Below are 20,158 nucleotides of genomic sequence, written 5' to 3'. Positions count from 1 at the left end.
GATTTTGGTAAGTAATTGATCTTTAAATATTCAGGGTAAATAGGACTAATCCCCTGAGATGGGATATTAGATGGATGGGATCTGAGTTACCCAGGAAAGAATTTTCCGTAGTATCTGGCTGGTGAATCTTGCCCATATGCTCAGGGTTTAGCTGATTGCCATATTTGGGGTCGGGAAGGAATTTTCCTCCAGGGCAGATTGGAGAGGCCCTGGAGGTTTTTCGCCTTCCTCTGTAGCATGGGGCATGGTTGACTTGAGGGAGGCTTCTCTGCTCCTTGAAGTCTTTAAACCATTATTTAAGGACTTCAATAGCTCAGACATAGGTGAGGTTTTTCATAGGAGTGGGTGGGTGAGGTTCTGTGGCCTGCGCTGTGCAGGAGGTCAGACTAGATGATCAGAATGGTCCCTTCTGACCTTAGTATCTATGAAATAATCATCCTTGCCCTCTTCAGCCTTTCAGCTCCATTGGATGCAGGTAGTCACAACATCCTTCTCAATCTTCCCTTATTTCATGACTCTATACCTCACTCTATCTCTCTTGCTAACTTTTGGAGTGTTGCTTCAGTTTTTCCACCTCTTCCTGCTCCCACTAGTGGTCAGTTTCCATCAGGGTTTTATCCTTGGCCATTCTTTTTCCCTCTGTGCTATAAACCAGGGTGACCCCATCCACGATTATGGTCTCAAATGGCCTCCTTCTTCGAGTAGTGGCCCTATGATTGCTCCACTGTAGGTGTGCTTGCGTCTTTGTGCTGCTGATCGGAGAACTTCGGTAGCCATGTCCATTAGGCCAGTACATGTGCTGTCTCTCCTTGTGCCCTGCGATGAGACTAGTCAGTACACGCAGGCTCAGTTCCTTCTCAACCACCCCTGGCTCAAGACTTAGCTATTCGCAGTCCGCTACAACAATTGCTTTCGTTTTTGCATTTACATAGGTAGTACTTAGTGTAGTCATTTTTCCCCTTATTTTTCTCAATTTTTTTAAAAACTTTTTTCCCCATTCCCACCCATTCCCGTTATGGACCCTTCCCCCATTGGGGTATGCTCAGTTCACTGGTCTTCAAGAAGTGCCTCTCTTGCAAAGAGGTGATCCTTACCTCAGACAAGTACTCCCAGTTAATTTGCTGCTTTCCGGAAGGCCACATTCAATAAAAGTTTGATCTTTGCCAGCAATTCAGGTCCCACTCTCATAAGGATAGAGAGCCCAGACAGAAGATTATCTTCATGGAGGCGGCTCTCTGACCCTCTTCTGGCCCTGTGCCACAAGTCACCTGGTAGATGTGAGTCTTCGCTACAGCCCTCAACATCTAAAGGCTGCAGGTCAAAGAAACAAGCTGCTGATCCCTCTCACGAATCGTCGAAGCAGGAAGTCCACCACAGTGAGCCCTGAGATAACCACAAGCGCTCTCCAGCATGGTCAGTACTATCAGCAGCAAGACTATCCCAGTCCAGTACCCATGGCTCATGGAAGTTCGCAGTGGCTGGTAGTGTTGACAAGCCTATGGACCCAATGGGCAGAGGCACAGGCACCAAGTCACAAGGACAGGAATAAGCACTCTGCTGCAAAGGCATTGCCAGTACAAAAGTCTACATCGATACCAACACCACCACCTCATCCGGCACCAGAGCAGCCGGTACAGAGAAGATCCCCATCTCCCCCAGTACTGCCAGCGGCAGCAAGTCAGTCGGTCCCACCAGAATTCCAACATTCTAGGGACCTCCATGTATCTGATGTACCAGAGCTGCCTCTTGGTACCAGCATCTTTGCACCAGAGTCTTTGCCCAGCACAGGAGTCCTCCCCACTGCCCTGCCACACTCCCCTGCCCTCTAGTGAGGGCTCAGATAGCAAACCCAAGGAGGTAGCATCACAGTACTCCTCCCAGGCTCCTTACGGTGTCCAATATCAACGGGGCCCTTGAGCATACCTTCAGATGGCTCCACCACCACCATCTTGGCATGGGCACCACCGCGCTCTCTGCCAGATCAGTGGCCATACTGGGACCCTTGGGCTGCATATCGCCAGCAAGCCTCTCGAGCTTCTGGCCCCACTTGAGAACCCTCAAGATGCACCCCTTTAGCTGCGGTGTCCAGAGCTTCAGAACCTCCAGAAGAAATTGTGGAAGAACAGGAGGGCAATTCTGAGAAAGAAGTGACCCCAAGGACCAGATCCTCCTCCCTAGATGAGGCAGTCACGCCTCCCCCACTGTCTCTGGCTGATGACTTTAGTCTCTTCCAGGACCTAGCGAAGAGAGTGGCAGACATGCTCCAAATACTGCTGGAAGAAGTCAAGGACACCCACCATCATCTCCTTGATGCACTCCATTCATCCTAGTCTTCAAAGATTGCCTTATCTATTAACAAGGCCATTCTGTACCTGGCAAGAATAATTTGGCAGACCCCAGTATCCGTGGCACCTACTTGCAAGCGGCTGGACAAAAAATATTATGTCCCAGCAAGAGAAACTGAATTCCTCTTCTCCCACCCTCCATCTAAGTCCATTGTGGAGGTTGCTATTACAGACGCTTCCCGGGTTACACAAGACCCGACTTTTATGCAAATTTTCATTTACGGAAAAAGTTCCGTAAGAAAGAGGAGTGGGGTGGGTTTTTTTGTTTGGTTTTTTGCATAACGTTCGGTTATACATTTCTGACTTACGCAAAATTAGAGTTACGCAAGGCTTTCCAGAACGGAACGATTGTGTAAATCGGGGAGCGTCTGTAGTTCCTATGTCCATCAACACAGAAGAGGTCCACTCCCTACAATAGTGACTGGAAGCATTTGAATGTCTTTGGGAGGAAAGTGAACTCCTCAGCCATTCTTCAGTTTCAAATTGCCAATTACCAAGCCCTGACAGAAAAATACGACTACGTAAATTATTCAAAACTGAACAATTTTATTGAGCAGCTGCCTGAGTCACATTGCAACCAATTTAAGGGCATTATCCAGGAGGGATAGTTAGTAGAAAGACAACACTACAATCTGTCCTCAACGCAACCAACACAGTGGCCAAGTCCTTCTCCAGGGTGGTTGTGATGCCATGGGTGTCATGATTCCATCTGTAGGGATTCCCAAAGGAGGTACAGTCAACCGTTGGAGACCTTCCCTTTGAATGCACTAAGCTCTTAGTGGAAAAGACTCATGCCTCTCTTCACATCCTGAAGATTCTTAGACTACTCTCTGTTCATGGGCATCTACATGCCAGGACTAAAGAGGAAGTGTAGTCTGCAGCCCCAGAACAAACCATGCATCTCCCAATACTTAACTCAATATTACTGCAAGCCACAGAGGAAGAAAAACAAATTTTTAAGGTGTAAACCATCTGGCCCACAATCTGTCTCATCCTAGCAGCCTACATCCAAGCACCAATTTTGATGTGTGGGTTGAGGTGTCAATAGACCACTTCCTCCAACTGCTACAGCCATTGGTTGACATTTGGCCACTGGTTGACAATGTTCTGCCGCACCTGGAAACACACAGTATTGGACCAATGTATCCTAGAGATCATTCGCAGTGGGTACTCTATCCATTTTACATCCCTGCCCCCTCCAATACCCTTCCGTGTCCCTTTTCAGTGAACCTTCTCATGAGAGTTTACTATGCCAAGAGGTAAATAGTCTACTCCGGTTAGAAGCCATAGAACCAGTACCTCAACATCTATGAGGCAAAGGATTCTACTCTTGATATTTCCAAATTCTCAATAGAAAGGGAGGTTGGAGATCCAAAATAGACTGTAGAGCTCTCAACAAGATTGTCAAAGCTCAAAAATTCAACATCACTCTAGCAATGATCATCCCAGTGTTGGAACAGGATGATTGTTTTTCGGCCCTCGACATTCAGGATGCCTACTTCTGTATCACAGTCTTACCCTCTCACGGACGATTTCTCAGATTCACTCCTAGGACAAGACATTACCAGTAAAGGCTACTCCCTTTTGGGCTATCATTGGCCCTGAGAATATTTTCCAAGGTTTTCTCAGTAGTGGCCACATGCTTATGCTCCCAGGGGATCACAATTTACTGTTATCTGGATGATTGTCTTCTCAGAGCCCAATCCCTCCAAGAGGCTCGCTGAGTCACTAAAGCTGCAATGCACTTGTTCACAGAACTGGGCCTACAGATCACCAGCCAAAAGTCAATCCTTGTTCCAGTGCAAAACCTGGAATTCATAAGTACCAACCTCGACTCGTTACAGGCCAGACCTCTTCTACCTCAACACAGATTTCTCTCCCTGGCCACACTCAGAGACCAAACAAAGCAGCCCGCAAATATAAGCCAGACACTCCCTCCAACTCTTGGGGCAAATGGCTGCGAGCACAGTGGTAATACCACCTGGAGCCATTGCATGGGAAGCCTCGCATATGTGGTTCAGTTCAGTTGACAGACTAGACAAACCTCTGTCACTACCCGCCAGGATCAAGAACTCCTTAGAGTGGTGGAAAGATGCAGGCAACATTGGCAAAGGGACCCCCTTCTCACAACCTTCCCCCCACCCTTCCCGGATGCATCGCTCAGAGAGTGGGGTTCACATTTAAATGACCTCACAACACAAGGTATGAGGTTACCCACAAAGATAGCCCTTTACATGAAGCTCCTCGAGCTAAAGGCGGTCAGGAATGCCTGTGCCCACTTCCTCCCACTGATGAAAGGATCACACACAAGAGTCTTAACAGGCAACATAGCCTGTATGTACTACATAAATTGACCAGGGGGGAGCCAGTTCACCCTCCTTCTGTACAGAGACAATGAGACTGTAAAATTGATGCATCTTCCAGGAAGTCACACTGTCCCAGCAGCTTACCTTCTGGGCACACAACTCTTGATATCAGACAGTCTCAGTCAGGAATTCCCACAGAACCACAAGTAGGAGCAAGACCCAGGAATACTTCACACTCTATTAGGGTGGTGGGGGACACTGACCATAGATCTGTTTGTCACTTACCTGAACAAGAAATGCCCACGCTACTGCTCCAGAGCAGGAATAGGATAACGTTTTCTGGGCGATGCTCTCCTCCCTCCCTTGGAATAGGGACCATCTCTCTGCCATTCCTCCTTTTCCCCTACTGTCCTGCTGAAAATAAAAAAAAGAGATGGAGCACATCATACTGATCATCCTACTTGGCTAAGACAGATCTGGTATTCTTACCTGTCATAGCTTCCAGTGTGCTCATTGATCCCTCTCCCAGCCACTCTGTACCTCCTCTCAGAGAGCAGAGGATATTCCCCAGGCTGGGGTGTAGGGTTTCTTCGCTTTGAGGCATGGCTCCTTCTTGGTTCCAACACCTAGAAAGCTCCTGCTCCAAGGAGGTACAAGAGGTATTATTACACAGTAAAAAGTCCTCAACATGACATACTTACCAGCAAAAATGGTCCAGGTTTCTGATTTGGTGTATTTCCTAACAAATATCCCTGACATCTTCCACATCTCTTAACCTAGGCACTGGCCCTAAAAAGATCAGGACTATCTCTAAGCTCTCAGATAGTTCCACCTAGCAGCTAGAACAGCCTTCCACCAACCAGTAGAGGAATACTCAGTACTATCACACCCAACCATGAAAAGGTTCCTCAACAGTATAGTAAACCTCTTCCTGCAGCCGTGACTTCCTACTCGCACACAGAACCTAAACTCTAGCCTTCTACCTGGATAGGACAAAGGTTTCCACCTCCTATGCCATCTTCAGCTCCACAATACAGTCATCTGTAACTGACCCAACTCGAAAGCCCCAACCTGCTAATGAGGATAGTGCATGGGAGTTACCTGCAGTGGAGCATCCATACGAACACTACTCAAAGAAGTTACTCATCTTGTGCAGTAATGATGGTTCTTCAAGATGTGTTCCCTGTGGGTGCTCCACAAACCACCCTCCTCCCCTGTACTCCAGGGTTCTTGTCTATGACTCTGCGGTAGAGAAGGAACTGAGGGGGGTTAGCCCACATCTGCTGTCTGATCGACACTACTACTGAAGTTCTCCAATCATCAGTGCAGGGAGACAAGCACACCTGCAGTGGAGAACCCATAGTGACACGCATCTCAAAGAACCAGCCTTACTGCACAAGGTGAGTAACTTATTTTACACTGAAAGGTTGTGTTTTTTTCTCTCCACTCTCTTCTGCCACTACCTCATCCACTGTTTGAAAGCCCACCTGTCAAAGTCAGCATGCCAAAACCATCTCGTACCCAAATAAATCCCTCCTTTTCTTTTTCCATCATATTAGATAATTCTACAGTTGTCAGTTTTGTGGGCTCACAACCTCATTGTCCTCCTACTCTCTTGCCTTCTGTGATGCAGCAGGGAGAGGGGAGTGTTGACCTGAGAATGTGGCAGGGGAGTTTCACTGGGGATGGGAGACCTGAGAGCCTGTAACCTGAGTTGAGGGGGGTAGGTAACACCTCTGCCCGGGAAACTGAACAAAGGCTGCAGGAGAGAGCCGGGTGGGGGAGGTTTGGTTTCAGTTTTGGGCTGGGTGGTGGAAAGCAGGGAACCCCAGAGCTGGGGTCTAAGCTCCTTGCCCCCAGAAGGACTTGACTGAGGGGTCCTGGTTGTACCCACAAGCTCTGTTTTAGATTGTGTTCCTATTGTCCAATAAACCTTCTGTTTTACTGGCTGGCTGAGAGTCACAGTATATCCCAGGAAGAGGGGTGCAGGGCCGGACTCCCCCACACTCCGTGACAACTGGTGGCAGAGGTGGGATGTACTGCACCCTGTGAACGGTGCTTCCTGCAGTAAGTGACTGGGGAACAGTAAAACGAAGAGGGATTGACGGGGACCAGGCGTGCTGAAGATTCAGAGAGAGACTGTTTCAGGGGGCAGTTAACCCCTGGCAGTGTGTGATCAGAGAAAAGGACTTTTGCAGTAACAGGGTCCCCCAGGGGATTGCAGCGAGCAGTCCCGGGGCGGAGGAGTCTGCAGCTCAACCCTGGTAAAGAGATGGTGACCTCAAGAAGGACTGGCACCTTAGGGGTTCTTCCTGAAAACCGTGGAAAGCTGCACAGGCCAGCAATGAAGTGAGCTGTAGCTCACGAAAGCTTATGCTCAAATAAATTTGTTAGTCTTTAAGGTGCCACAAGTACTCCTTTTCTTTTTGAGAATACCGGTCTGTGAGTGGCCAGCAGGGAGATGTAGGCTAAACGCCTTAAGAGCGACCTGGTGGAGCTGTGCAGGCAGAGGGGGCTGCACATTGGGAGGTCCACCAAGGCACAGTTGATTGCCCAGTTGGAGGAGAAGGATCGCTTGGATGACCCAAACCCTGTCCCTGAGGGAAGCCGCCTGGTGGACACAGCGTGGGCCCTGGGGCCTGACCGGGCTGGGAGGGGTCAGACTGCTGCCGAGGACATCCCGAGACCCTTCCTACCTTTGCCTAGGGGAGGGGTTGGGGGAAGCCCAGTGAATACCGAGGGCACCCTGACCCCGGCAGCCAGCAGGGGATCCTCCTGGCAGAGCTCCCCATCCCTGGAGCGGAGACGGCTGGAATGGGAGAGGGAGATGAAAATGAGGGAGATGGAGGATCATGAAATGCAGCGTCAGCATGAGGAGAAGCAACGTCAGCATGAGCAGGAGGAGAAGGAGAAACAAAGGCAGCATGAAGAGAAGCAGAGACAGCATGAGCTGGAGCTGGCCAGGCTGAGGAGCAGTGGGGCCCCGGCTGCAGTGAGTGAGGGGGGACCCAAGACTATAAGGAGCTTTGATAAGTGCTTCCTGGCCCAACATGAGGAGGAGGACATAATAGCTTCCCGACAGCCTGTGAGAATGCCTGTGAGATACACAGGGTTGACCCTGCAGACAGGCTCCAGTTTCTCACCCCCTTACTGGACCCCAAAGCCGTGGATGTGTACAGCCAAACGAAAGGGACAGAGGCAGGGGTCTACAAACTGTTCAAAAAGGCCCTGCTCCGTGAGTTTGGGCTGACACCCGAGATGTACCGGAAAAGGTTCCGGAGTCAGCGTAAAATGCCTGAGGTTACATACCTACAACTGGTCAACCAAATGCAGGGATATGCCTGCAAGTGGACAGCTGGGGCCCAAGCTAAAGAAGACCTGCTTGACCTAATTGTGCTGGAGCAACTGTATGAACAGTGCCTTTCCAACGTGAGGCTATGGTTGGTGGAAAAAAAGCTAGGGAACCCACAGCATGCAGGGCAGCTGGCCGACGGGTTTGTGAACGGTTTGTTGGGGTAGCAGGGAGGAGTCCCAAAAGAACAGGCCCCCCACGATGCAGAGAGTGAGTCACCATGGGACCTGCCAGTGGGGAAATATGAAGAACCCCCTCCCAAGGGGAACGCATGGCGTCAGGACCATCTGACCTGCTCAAGGAGACCAACGTGACATGAGCTGCTATCACTGTGGCCAGAGAAGCCACGTACGGACCCAGTGCCCCAGGCTCAGGGACAGACTGAGCAGACCCAACCTACCCAGGGTTAACTGGGTAGGGACCCAGCTGGACAAGGGGCAGATGGCCCACGCAAGGGGGGCTGCCAGCTTACCACCTGCTCAGGAGGGAAGAGTACCCCAGGCCAGCTCCTCCAGAGGGCTGATGCTCTGGTCTCGGGGATCTTGGTTTACAGGGTGGGCGCGGGGCTGTCCCTGCGGAGCGAGTGCCTTGTTCCCCTGGAGGTGGATGGGAGGAAGGTCAATGGATACTGGGATACGGGCATGGAGGTGATGCTGGCCCGGCCCGAGGTGGTGGTACCTGACCGGTTGGCGCCCAAACACCTACCTGACCCTGATGAGGGTGGGCGGGACCCCATTCAAGGTGCCCATGGCAAGGGTACACCTGAAATGGAGGGCCCCAAGGACGTGGGGGTGCACCACCATTTGCCCACTGAGGTTTTGATGGGAGGGGACCTAGAGGACTGGCCAAGTAAACCCCAGACTGCCCTGGTTGTGACCCATAGCCAGAGCCGGCAAGGGGCACTGCGCCGCGACCTTGGGGAGGGTACCATACCGGAGGCACAGACTCTACCCTAGTGGGGAGGGAGCGCCGAGGTGCACGGCTCAGAGAGGCTGTGGCCTCAGACCTGGCCAATGAGAGGGAATTGGTCCCAATCCCTTCCCCAGCCGCTGAGGTCCAGGCCAAGTTGCAGAAAGATTCCCTCCTTGCGGAAACTCAGGGACCTAGCAGACCTCAGTGTGGTACAGACCATGAGGAGCGGTTGCCAGGACAGGTGCCTGTGGGAGAAGGGATTCTTGTACCGAGAATGGGCTCCCCCAGGGGAAGTGGAGTCCTGTGGGATCAGGAGGCAGATGGTGGGCCCCCAAAGTATTGCCGCAAGCTTCTGTACCTGGCCCATGACTCTTAGGGCACCAGGGAATCCAGTGCACCCGGCAGAGGTTGCTACAGAACTTTTACTGACCTAGGGTCTTTACTGCTGTCTGGCAATATTGCCGATCCTATAACCCCTGTCAGAGGGTGGGGAAGGCCTGGGACAAGGGGAAAGCAGCTTTGAAACCTTTGCCCATCATAGAGGAGTCTTTCCAGAAGGTGGCCATGGACATAGTGGGACCTCTCGGCAAGACGACCCGGTCGGGGAAGAAATACATTCTGGTGGTGGTAGATTTTGTCACCCGCTACCCAGAGTCAGTGCCCTTAGCTTCCATTGAAGCAGACACTGTGGCAGATGCGCTTCTGACCATTTTCAGCTGAGTGGGGTTCCCCAAGGAAGTCTTGACAGACCAAGAATACAACTTCATGTCGGCCCTGCTCCGGTGCTTGTGGGAGAAATGTGGGGTCCGGCACAACTGGGCCTCAGCTTATCAACCCCAGTCCAGTGGGCTGGTGGAGAGATTCAATGGGACACTAAAGATGATGCTGAAAACCTTTATGAACCAGCACCCGCAGGATTGGGACAAGTACTTACCATCGCCTGCTGTTCGCGTACAGGAAGGTACCCCAGGAGTCTACCAGATTTTCGCCTTTCAAACTGTTACATGGAAGGAGGGTCAGAGGCCCCCTGGACCTGATGAGAGACGAATGGGAGGGGAAGGCCACTCCCAGTGGAGAGTCAGTGGTGGAGTATGTCCTGATCTTCCGAGAGAGACTTGCTGAACTCATGGGCCTGGCCAGGGAGAATCTGGCCAGAGCCCAGAAGAAGCAGAAGGTCTGGTATGTCCGTACGGCGCGGGCCCGTCCCTACACCACCGGGATCAGGTGATGGTTCTCATCCCCATGAGAAAGAACAAACTACAGGCCACCTGGGAGGGCCCTTTCAAGGTTGTCAAGCAGCTAAATAAGGTACGCTATGTGGTGGAGCTGTCTAACCGGGTGTACCATGTGAATATGATGAAGCCATATTATGCCAGGGGGAATGTGGTGTTGGCCGTGTGTGGACATTGGGAGGAGCAGGGAGATGACCCTTTAGTAGATCTTGTCCCTTGGACCAGAGCTGGTTCACCCCTGGAAACAATTCCCCTCTCGGATCAGCTAACCCCTGCCCAGCAAGCTGAGATGGGGGGGGGGGGGCTGCATCCGTACCAACAGCTGTTTTCCAACCAGCCTGGATGCACTAATCTGACTGTCCACCAGGTACAGACAGGATCGCACCCACTGATAAGATGCTCCCCATTCCGAGTCACAGGGAAAACTGCTCAGGACCTGGAAAGAGAGGTCAGGGACATGCTGGCTTTGGGGGTGATCCAGCCATCTGCCAGCTCTTGGGCCTCATCGGTGGTGCTGGTCCCCAAAAAGGACGGGTTGATCCGGTTCTGTGTGGACTATTGGAAGCTCAATGCCATCACTGTATCTGATGCCTACCCTATGCCCAGGCTGATGAGCTCCTAGACAAATTGTGAGGAGCTCGGTACCTTACCACCATGCATCTTACAAAAGGCTACTGGCAAGTGCTGCTGGATGCAGATGCTCAGCTGAAATCGGCCTTTATCACCCCTCTGGGGTTCTGAGTTCCTGACCCTGCCTTTCGGCTTCAAGGGAGCGCCGGCCACCTTCTAGCGTCTGGTGGATCAGCCACTGAGAGGGATGGAGAGTTTTGCCTTGGTGTATATTGATGACATCTGTGTCTTTAGCCAGACCGGGGAGGACCATGTGTCCCAGGTTAGACAAGTGCTGGACCGACTCCAGGAGGCTGGGCTGACCATAAAACCTGAGAAATGCAAGGTGGGGATGGCTGAAGTATCTTACCTGGCCATCGGGTGGGGAGCAGCCACCTAAAGCCGGAACCAGCTACGGTGGAGGTGATCAGAGATTGGCCCGCTCCCCACACCAAAAAGCAGGTCCAAGCCTTTATTGGGTTGGCAGGATACTATCGAAGGTTTGTGCCCTGCTTTAGTGCCATAGCCACCCCCATCACCGAGCTATGCAAGAAGGAGAAGCCAGACAAGGTGGTCTGGACAGAGCAGTGCCAGGAGGTTTTCCGGGTGCTGAAAGAGGCTCTGGTCAGTGGCCCAGTTCTGGCAAACCCAGACTTTGACAAGCCCTTTATGGTGTTCACCGACACCTCAGACACAGGACTGGGGGCGGTATTAATGCAGGAGGATGAAAAGGGGAAGAGACACCCCATTGTGTTCCTGAGCAAGAAGTTGCTACCCTGGGAGCAACACTACGCAGCCATCAAGAAGGAATGTCTGGCCATGGTGTGGGCCCTCAAGAAACTAGAGCCATATATCTTCTGGCGACACTTCACCGTGCACACCAACCACTCTCCCCTGACCTGGCTGCACCAGATGAAAGGAGCCAACGCCAAACTCCTGAGGTGGAGCCTGCTCCTGCAGGATTATGACATGGACGTGGTCTATGTGAAGGGAAGTGCCAACGTGATAGCGGATGCGTTGTCCCAGAGAGGGGGCCCTGAACTTCCCCAGGTCACTGGTCAGAGTGACCCTGCTCAGTTCAGTCTCGAAGGGGGGAGAGATGTGACGCAGCATGGAGGGAGTGTTGACCTGGGAATGTGGCAGGGGAGTTTCACTGGGGATGGGAGACCTGAGAGCCTGTTACCTGAGCCAGGAAGGGGAGGGGTAGGTAGCGCTTCTGCCCGGGAAACTGAACAAAGGCTGCAGGAGAGCGTCTGCTGGGGGGCGAGGGAGGGGGGTTGGTTTCAGTTTTGGGCCGGGTGATGGAAAGCAGGGAACCCCAGAGCTGGAGTCTAAGCTCCCTGCCCCCCAGAAGGACTTGACTTAGGGGTCCTGATTGTACCCACAAGCTCTGTTTTAGACTGTGTTCCTGTTGCCCAATAAACCTTCTGTTTTACCGGATGGCTGAGAGTCACAGTGAATCCCAGGAAGAGGGGTGCAGGGCCCCCCACACTCCGTGACGCCTTCCTCCAACATTCAGGGGGTGTCTAAAGCCTGCCACATCTTCCTTCACAAAATGTCCAGATTGGGTCCGGGTTTTCCTTATCGACTGGAGGTGAGGACACTTTTGTCTATTGGGATGGTCCTCTAGTAGGAGGTAGCCTTGCCCACAGTGGTGGTGTTACTTCCCTACCAACACCAGCTTTTTCTCCACTCAAGCTCGCTCCTCTGGGCTATGCCAACTCTGTTGTTGCCTTGTAGATTACCAATAGATGCTATCACTCTCCTCTGCCACTTGAATGCCTCTATCCCACTTAACAGGCCCCACCTTTACATCAATGTCAAACTCCTTATTCTCATTTTCAAGGCTTTGCACAACTCTGCCACTTCCTACAGCTCAACACTGGTCACTTGCCAGTCTCTTTCACAGAATCTGTGTCCTTCCATTTCCACCTAACTTACCATATATACTCATTCATAAGCTGAATATTTTTGGTAAAAAAGTGACGCATCAAAGAGCGGGGGTCGGCTTATAAATGGGTCTACACTATAATTTGATGATTTTAAACTGTATACATCTAATACATTTTCACTTTGTATACTTGGAGCGTCTGCAGGCATGGTAGTTCTTTTCTCTTAGAAGGACTTTTGTACCATCTCCCATTCAGCACTCTACACCTGGAATGTCTCCCTATATTTTGTACTCCATCCAGCCTTCTTCACATCTGACTTTTTTCCAACAGTCCTTCAAATAATATAAATTCCATTTTAAACAATGCTGAAAGGGAATTTAAAAAAAACAAAACCTTAAGTAGGAACTAGCATAGCATGTGCTGTACCAGTGAAGCAATCCCATAACTATATTCTGTGTATTCTTTCCTCCTTTCCATCCCCACCTTTTCCTGTTATCCTCCTCCCAACATCCAGTCTTGCTATAATCAGCTTAAATTCTAAGCTCTTTTCTTGCTATGTAAAATGCTATGCACACCTATGGCAATACATTAAGAATGTTGATGGTGGCAATGGAGGATATATTGGTGCCCATGATATCAGAGTTGTACATGTACATTTCACTTGTATCTGATGTTAATCATTTATCACCAAGAGCTTCAGGAGAGTGAGCAGAGTATCAAAAGATGATATGTTGATGTTGAATATTCTACACATCTTTAAAAAAAAGTGCATTATTAATGTCTCTCAGGCAAGAGTTCTACGGACCACTACTGATGACACTTTCAGAACTGTAGAGATTAGAAATAATTTGGTTTCTATTAAAGGCAATGGGAGTAAGAGCTGGGACTGCACAGCTTTTAAATGCTTGGATGTATAAGTAATGTTTATTTATAATACACTTCTTTCTGAATATTGAAAGAAATTATTGGTGACAGGCCTGTTTGAGAAGACAGTTGGGTTTATATGAACCATTAGGGAGACAATAGCATATAATTCATGTAGCTAAAAATATTTCTGTAATGACCTATTATGGTTGATAGATGTCTTATTTTATTTTTGGAAGGCAACAGATAGTAGTGAGGAAGACGCTGTCATAGGTCCAATGCCTGCAAAAGGACCAGTAGAATCCAATGTAACTAGAGACTTTGAACGCAGAGCTCAGCGAATGAAAGAAAAACTTACTTCTTCAGATGACGTAAGTTAATACTTTTGACTGTGCGTGTTTTCTTGTCCTAAAAAGGTTTGTGTGAATTTTAGCAAGTCCAGCTATATGTATTGAAGATGCTAAATGATTGTAGCGCTTAAGAAAATGTTATCTAGAAGAATCCATATTAGGAAAGTTAAAAATAAATAAATTGTGATTTTTTTTTTCTTAAAGGATGGGTCCAAGCAAGTTTCAAGGGAGTCTTGGATGACTGAGCTTCCACCAGAATTGAAAGGCTTTGGATTGGGCCCAAGAACTTTCAAGAGAAGAACAGATGAGAAATCAGGAGATAAGTCAATTTGGACAGATACTCCAGCTGACAGAGAGAGGAAAGCCCAAGTGAGCATTTATTCGTTCATATTAACATATAGACAGTCTATATGTTATAGGTCTTAAAGTTCACCTCTGCCATTCAGGGAAAACCTAATAAAAGTGCTCTCATTATGTTCCCAAACACAGAAATTTCAAACCTAAAGTAGTTATTTTTCTTACATTAAACAACATTATATCTCTGTCTGCTACAGCCTGGAAGTCTATTGTTCCGTATCAATTTAATGAACAGTGTGGCCAGGCTGTTTCTTATCAAGCAGAACAAAAATGCGTGAGGGGCAGAGGCACAAAGGCTCTATCTTGACCTGCTCCTCTAATATTTAAGCAAGATAAATATAGATTTCTTTGTCACTTACTGCAGGTATGCTGCCTGCTAATAATTGCAGTCTGCTTTCTTTCATCAGGAAATGCAAGAGGCAAAGAAGTCAACAAGTAAAGCTGATGAAGAAATTGTATTATCGGCAAGAGACAAGAGACTGGCTGAGCAGCTATCTTCATACAATGTAAGTACAAGCACAAAATGCTTTTTCTTCTAGGTTTCCATTACTTCTTTACTCTCTTTTGGTTTCTCATTCCTCGCACAGTTGGTTTCCATGGTGATATCGCCTCATTTTTCTCTTCTGGGGCTCGAACCTGCAGCCATTTAAGCCATTAGAGAATTTGCCCTTGACTTAAACAAGAGCAAGATTGGGCCCTTCCGCTGCTGAAAAATAGTGTCTGCGTGTAGGTTTTTATATGCATTTTCTTAGATGAGTTTCAGTTTGTGTTGTACTTAAATGATTCCCATGGTAGAACTTCCATTGCTGGGAATAGAGAGCTTCAAGTCAAACAGTAAAAGACTGCACTGAATTATAGGCATCCCTGGAAGAAAACGGCATTACAGGTTTAATTGAAAGGTTAAAATACAGAACCATCCAAAGGAGGCTCAATGCGCCTAAGAGATCAATACCATAATTGTCTGCCTTTTGGGTAATATTTTTACTTTGAAATAATCCTTGCTTTCTGCAAAAGCAGTTGTGGTTTTCGTGGACAAATATTGGTAATTAAAAATCTGGCTCATATCAGCTTCACAATCACTTCCCTCCCCCACCCACTGCTGTCTCACACCATGGGCTATTGTCTGTCTGACAGCTGCCCCTTCCTTTTCTCCCTTGTTTACAGCCATCAGCTGGAAGACAGTCAAATCCCCTAAGAGAATACAATTAACTGAGAGAACAGCAACTTTGGTTTATATTAGAAGAACTGAGTTTATGGGGCACTCTTAATAAATGATTTGCAGTTCGTTAGGTGATGTATCTTTTTAGATTTATAGGGCTTACAGATCCAGAGCTATTAGTGTACGGTCTTGAATTTTCTCTGCATTTCCTGCTCCTGGTTCCATTGTGGACATTACATAAATGCAGTTCTTTTAAATTGTATTCTGTCATCTCTCCTACCAACGAGAAACTTGTTACTGTGCAAGGTTAGCTGATGCCTCCGAGAATGTTTTGAAAAATGTTCTGCATAGAACCAAGTCTTAGGAAAAGGAAGAAAAGCCATTTGAAAATGACCTTTCTCTATTGATTTCCTACCAAGGACGCTTCTATGCAAAGTGCTTTATATCTTAGTTTTAGCATCTGCAGTGATAACTTGGCACTATCAGTCCTCTGGTGTAACACTATTTAAAGTCAGTGGAATTACACCAGGAATGAGTCTGGCCTATGATTTAAAGATTTTCGACAGCAATAGTTTGATATCATAGAAGATGGTGACTACAGGTGGGGAATAAGCAGAAGAAAAAATTGAATTTAACAAAGAACTTGTCTTCATGTAGATGTCGTTAAAAATACAGACAAAGATGCAAGCAGATTTGCTTATAGACCAGTTTGTGTCAGGCCTTTGCACAGGTTTGCAGTGGGATGAGAGTCCCAAGGAACTGGCTAGCCATAGCAGGACGTACACACTTTACTCTGAGAGGATGGTGCAGCATCCCCTACTTGGGACTAATGCTGCTCCTGTTTTAAAATCAATGGGAGTTTTACCATTGACTTGTATGAGAGCAGCATCAGGTTCTGAAAAACAACATGAACCACTTAGCAAAAGCACTTAAGCCTATGCTTAACTTCAAGCATGAGTAGTCCTATTGACTTCAGTGGCCTAATCAAATGCTTAAATTTAAACACATGCTTAAGTGTTTGTTTTCTTGAATTAAGACCAAGCTTTAGTACTTTTTTTCCTGTAACTGCATAGTCACTTGTCTACAGTGACAGTTTGAGGTAAGAAGCCCATTTTAAAACTGTGTATAGAAGTATTTTTCTAATTTGAGTTGCCCTGCACTTGTCTACATTGAATTTCATTTACTTTCATGTTGCCCAGTAACTTACCTTGTTTTTCTGGAATTCCTCATAACCGTCGTGACTAACACCACTTATGTCATTTTTGTTTTTGCTATATTTCACCATCATTCTGCAATATTCACCCTCCTTCTTACCCTATTTCCAGGACTCAAAAAGATCAGAATCTCTCATGGATATGCATCATAAAAAATTAAAGAGCAAAGCAGCTGAAGATAAGAAGCCTCAAGAGAGAAGGCCATTTGACAGAGACCAGGACCTCCAAGTCAATCGATTTGACGAAGTTCAAAAGAAAGCCCTGATAAAGAAATCCAGAGAGTTAAACACCAGGTTTTCACATAGCAAAGGCAATATGTTTTTATAATGCAAATATAAAATTTTCTTTCAGGATAAATCTAATAAAACTTGAACAACTTCCAAAAAAAGTACATTTTTCTGTAAATAATACTTGTGTGCAAAATAAATTTTGTTATGCTTAAAAAAATGTTGTGATTTTTTTTTTTTCTTACATGTATATATTCTATTTAGGAAATGTACACAACAAAAAAGTTATACAATCTGTAGTGTATAAAAATCAGAAAAGATATTTAGTTCAAAATTGTTGCAAGATATGTTGGTTAACCACATTTTTAAATAATTTCAAAAAGGATAAATTTAAAAGTGGTTATTGTGATCCTTTGGGATTCACCCAGGACAGTAAAGCATTCAATCACCACCTTCCCTGCAACTCTGGGTGCCTTGAATGTTGTTCTGCTGTGGCTCACAGCCCAGATAGCAAAAGACAGCCTACAAGCATGCAGGTCTCACCCAGGCTTCCACCACCCAGTTACTCATTGCAGAGGGATCTCCAAAACCCTTCCAGCCCCAAGTTCTCCCCAGAGACATCTTTCTGCAGTGCTCAGTCTCCGCTTACTGTAGCGCCCACAAAACTACCAATTTTGCTGCTCTTTTAAACAAGGCAGTACACAGCAGCTGGTTAACTTGCCTGGGGTTCTCTCACCCTTCCCTTCAATCATAGTCCTGAGTTGGTTTATAGTAAAAACTAAAAAGTTCATTAACATAGACATAGGCTTAAGTGATAGAAATAGTTGCAAAAATATGCTACCAAGACTGAAATGCAATAAACTATAGACTTTTTGTTCAAAAAAGTTCTCACCATAGTCATTCTTCCAGCATGGCTGGCTAGTCCTGGCTGAGGATCAATTACGTAGCCTGAAGTGCTTGGATTTCTTTGACTCCTGTGGTGAAGGATAACTTAAGGGATCTCCTCTTCCCTTCCCCCTTTTTATAGTCCAGTAAACATTTAAAATGTATAATCCTTAAGTGTATCCCCAGATAAAGTTCCTTTCCCCTGCTGGCTCCTCCCCCACTTGTGACTTTTACAATGCACATGATCTTGCAGTCTACGATACAAATGGCTAGCCCATTTTCCCTTGCCACACTTGGCTTGAGGTGTCAGCCCCTTTCCTTTGTCTGGAAAAACCTATTTATCAATTTCTCCTGATATGCCTGGTGTAGACATTTTTAGTTACCTATTTCCAGCACATTTAGTATAATTCTTTGCAGGTTAATTGTACATACATCATAATATTAATGACCAGTGAGTTATTAGTTTTCTGAGGACATTAAATGCCCCCACTAGATTTAGTGTGAGGTGGACTGAACTGGCCAGGTCAGCTGAAATTCATTGCTCCATACCATCTGGCACTGGGGTGCTCCTAGGGTCAGAGTTATATTAACTAAATGCTGATTTAAAACTGGCCTTACAACAGCATTGAAAGTTTGTTTTTTTCCCCTCCTGTTGGGTTCTGCGATACTGGGTCTGATCTGAAGTCCAAGGAAAGGCTTCCATTCATGTCAGTGGGCTTTGACTCAGACTGTTATAGGGCACACTCATCCTTGGAGTGCCCCCTTGCCTCATTGCCTAATGTCACCAGTATCCTCAGTTCCAGTATCTCCAGCAGGCTGCCTGCCTCTTGCTGGATCTTCCATGGCTCAGCCATCCAGCCAAGCCCACAGTTCAAACCCCTTATGAGTACTGAGAGTCCCAGTTGACAAATTAGAGTTCCTTCACCCTTCCTGGGCTCAGCTCAGTTCTTTCTCACTCTTGTCGCAGTGTCAGCTCCCCTGGCTTTTCCCTTGCTGGGAGTCCAAATACAACAAACCAGTGCTCTGCCCCTGCTGGCCTTTTTTTCTGTTCCCTGAAGGCCTAACTCAGGGTTCCCCAGAAGCCTACCCTGCTTGCATTGGCCTCTTCTGTTTCCCCCTTGGAACACCACCCCACAGCTCTCCTCCTGTAATTCAGCTTTCCAGCCCCAAACTGCTGGGCCTCTTTAAAAGCACCCAAAAGCTGGCCTCCCAGACCTGACAACAAGCATCCCCTACTGTCCCCCAAAGGAAGATGGTCGAGGCACTAGGGAAGGGGATCTTCCTCTAAGCCATAACTCAGGGCTTCTCCCTTACAGGAGCTAGCTCTGGTTCTCCCTAGCTAGTAGGCCCAGGCCTTGTGTAGGAACAGACTTTCCTTCTTCCTCGCACCTGGCATCTCCCTTCCTACCTGAGCAGCTTCCCAATTATGCTGTGCAGGCAGTCTTATAGAACTCAGCGTCTCCCTTGCTAATTGGCTAACAAGCCACTATCTGGAACAGGTACCAGCTCCTGGGTGTAGTTTAGAGGGGCATCATGGGTCAGTTAGGCCTTGATTCTCCCCGAAGATGTTTATCCCCCCCCTCCTTCCCAGCTCTGTATCACCTGATTGGAGTTGCTGCTGACAAGTATAAAATCAATAGCAGCTTCCACCTAATGAAAAGATACTGTTTTTCTGAAAATTGTGTGTCTATATGTAATTCTTAAAGTAGTGTATGTAATCCTCATTTTTCTTTAAGTACTCTTCAAGGTAGGAGCTGAAGAGTGGTTCTGTTAGTCTTCAGTGGGCTTGCCCAGATGTAATAAGGCATAATTTGGTCTGCAAATCTTTGTATTAATCGTGATATATGAGGAAAAAAGAACTGTTTTGAACTCCAAGCCTGTTTTGAGTTTGCAGGACCAAGCCATGGGCAGGGGATGAAGCTTCCCTTGGGGAGGCTAGCCCCCTCCCTGCTTTTTCTGCCTGAGACCTCACCCCCACTCGCGGCGTGCTGCTCTCTGCCCCCCTCCCACAGTGGCCCTGGCCAGGGCAGGAGTGCTGAGAGCCACATTTGGCTGGGACCGTGGCAGATCTATCTGACCTGGCTGGAGCTCTGAGCCCCTCCCCATTCCGCCCCTTCTGCCTGCGGCCCCACTCATGGCCCCACCCTATTCCATCCCTTCCCCCATGGTCCTGCTCCGCCCCCTTTACATCTCTTTCCTCCCCTGTGGCCCCACTCCACTTGTTCCTTTCCCCCTGTGGCCCGAGACCAGAAAAAGCTCTGTGGCCCTGCTGTGGTTCTAAGGCCACAGCAGGGAGTGAGAGCTGCTCCAGCCCTAGGCCCATGGTTGGGGGAAGAGGGACCCAGATCTGTGCACTCCCCCCCGCCCCACCCCCAGCAGCATTACATGCCGCCCATGGACCAATCTAACTTCCTTCTTTGACAGGGTTATTGGCCTAATGGATGTGGGGGAAGC

General features: G+C 48.0%; 1 protein-coding gene and 1 long non-coding RNA gene across 6 annotated transcripts in view; one reads left to right on the top strand and one right to left on the bottom strand.

The window, feature by feature from the left end:
• GPALPP1 (GPALPP motifs containing 1) overlaps nt 1–17,039 on the top strand; it is a 37,283-nt gene extending 20,244 nt beyond the window's left edge. For all 4 annotated transcript variants that reach the window (XM_038400138.2, XM_038400129.2, XM_043500824.1 and 1 more), the window contains exons 5-8: nt 13,752–13,883; nt 14,067–14,231; nt 14,627–14,725; nt 16,704–17,039. In XM_038400138.2, coding sequence (XP_038256066.1) covers nt 13,752–13,883; nt 14,067–14,231; nt 14,627–14,725; nt 16,704–16,919 — 612 coding nt within the window. In that variant the 3' untranslated portion in view covers nt 16,920–17,039. The remainder of the gene's footprint in view (nt 1–13,751; nt 13,884–14,066; nt 14,232–14,626; nt 14,726–16,703) is intronic.
• Nucleotides 2,895–19,101, bottom strand: LOC122457199. Of its 2 annotated transcripts, none has more exons than XR_006276612.1 (5): nt 17,712–19,101; nt 12,838–12,980; nt 5,141–5,288; nt 4,937–5,065; nt 2,895–3,461 (listed from the first exon to the last, which is right to left on the bottom strand). It is a non-coding gene; the product is annotated as an uncharacterized LOC122457199 (long non-coding RNA). The 2 variants fall into 2 exon arrangements; XR_006276613.1 differs by having other exon boundaries at nt 4,937–5,062.
• Nucleotides 19,102–20,158: the final 1,057 nt, after the last annotated feature.

Source organism: Dermochelys coriacea, chromosome 1 (genome assembly GCF_009764565.3).
Source record: "Dermochelys coriacea isolate rDerCor1 chromosome 1, rDerCor1.pri.v4, whole genome shotgun sequence".
Lineage (NCBI taxonomy): Eukaryota > Metazoa > Chordata > Testudines > Dermochelyidae > Dermochelys > Dermochelys coriacea.
Note: the sequence above shows the minus strand (reverse complement) of the source record. Positions and strands in the feature narration are given on the sequence as shown.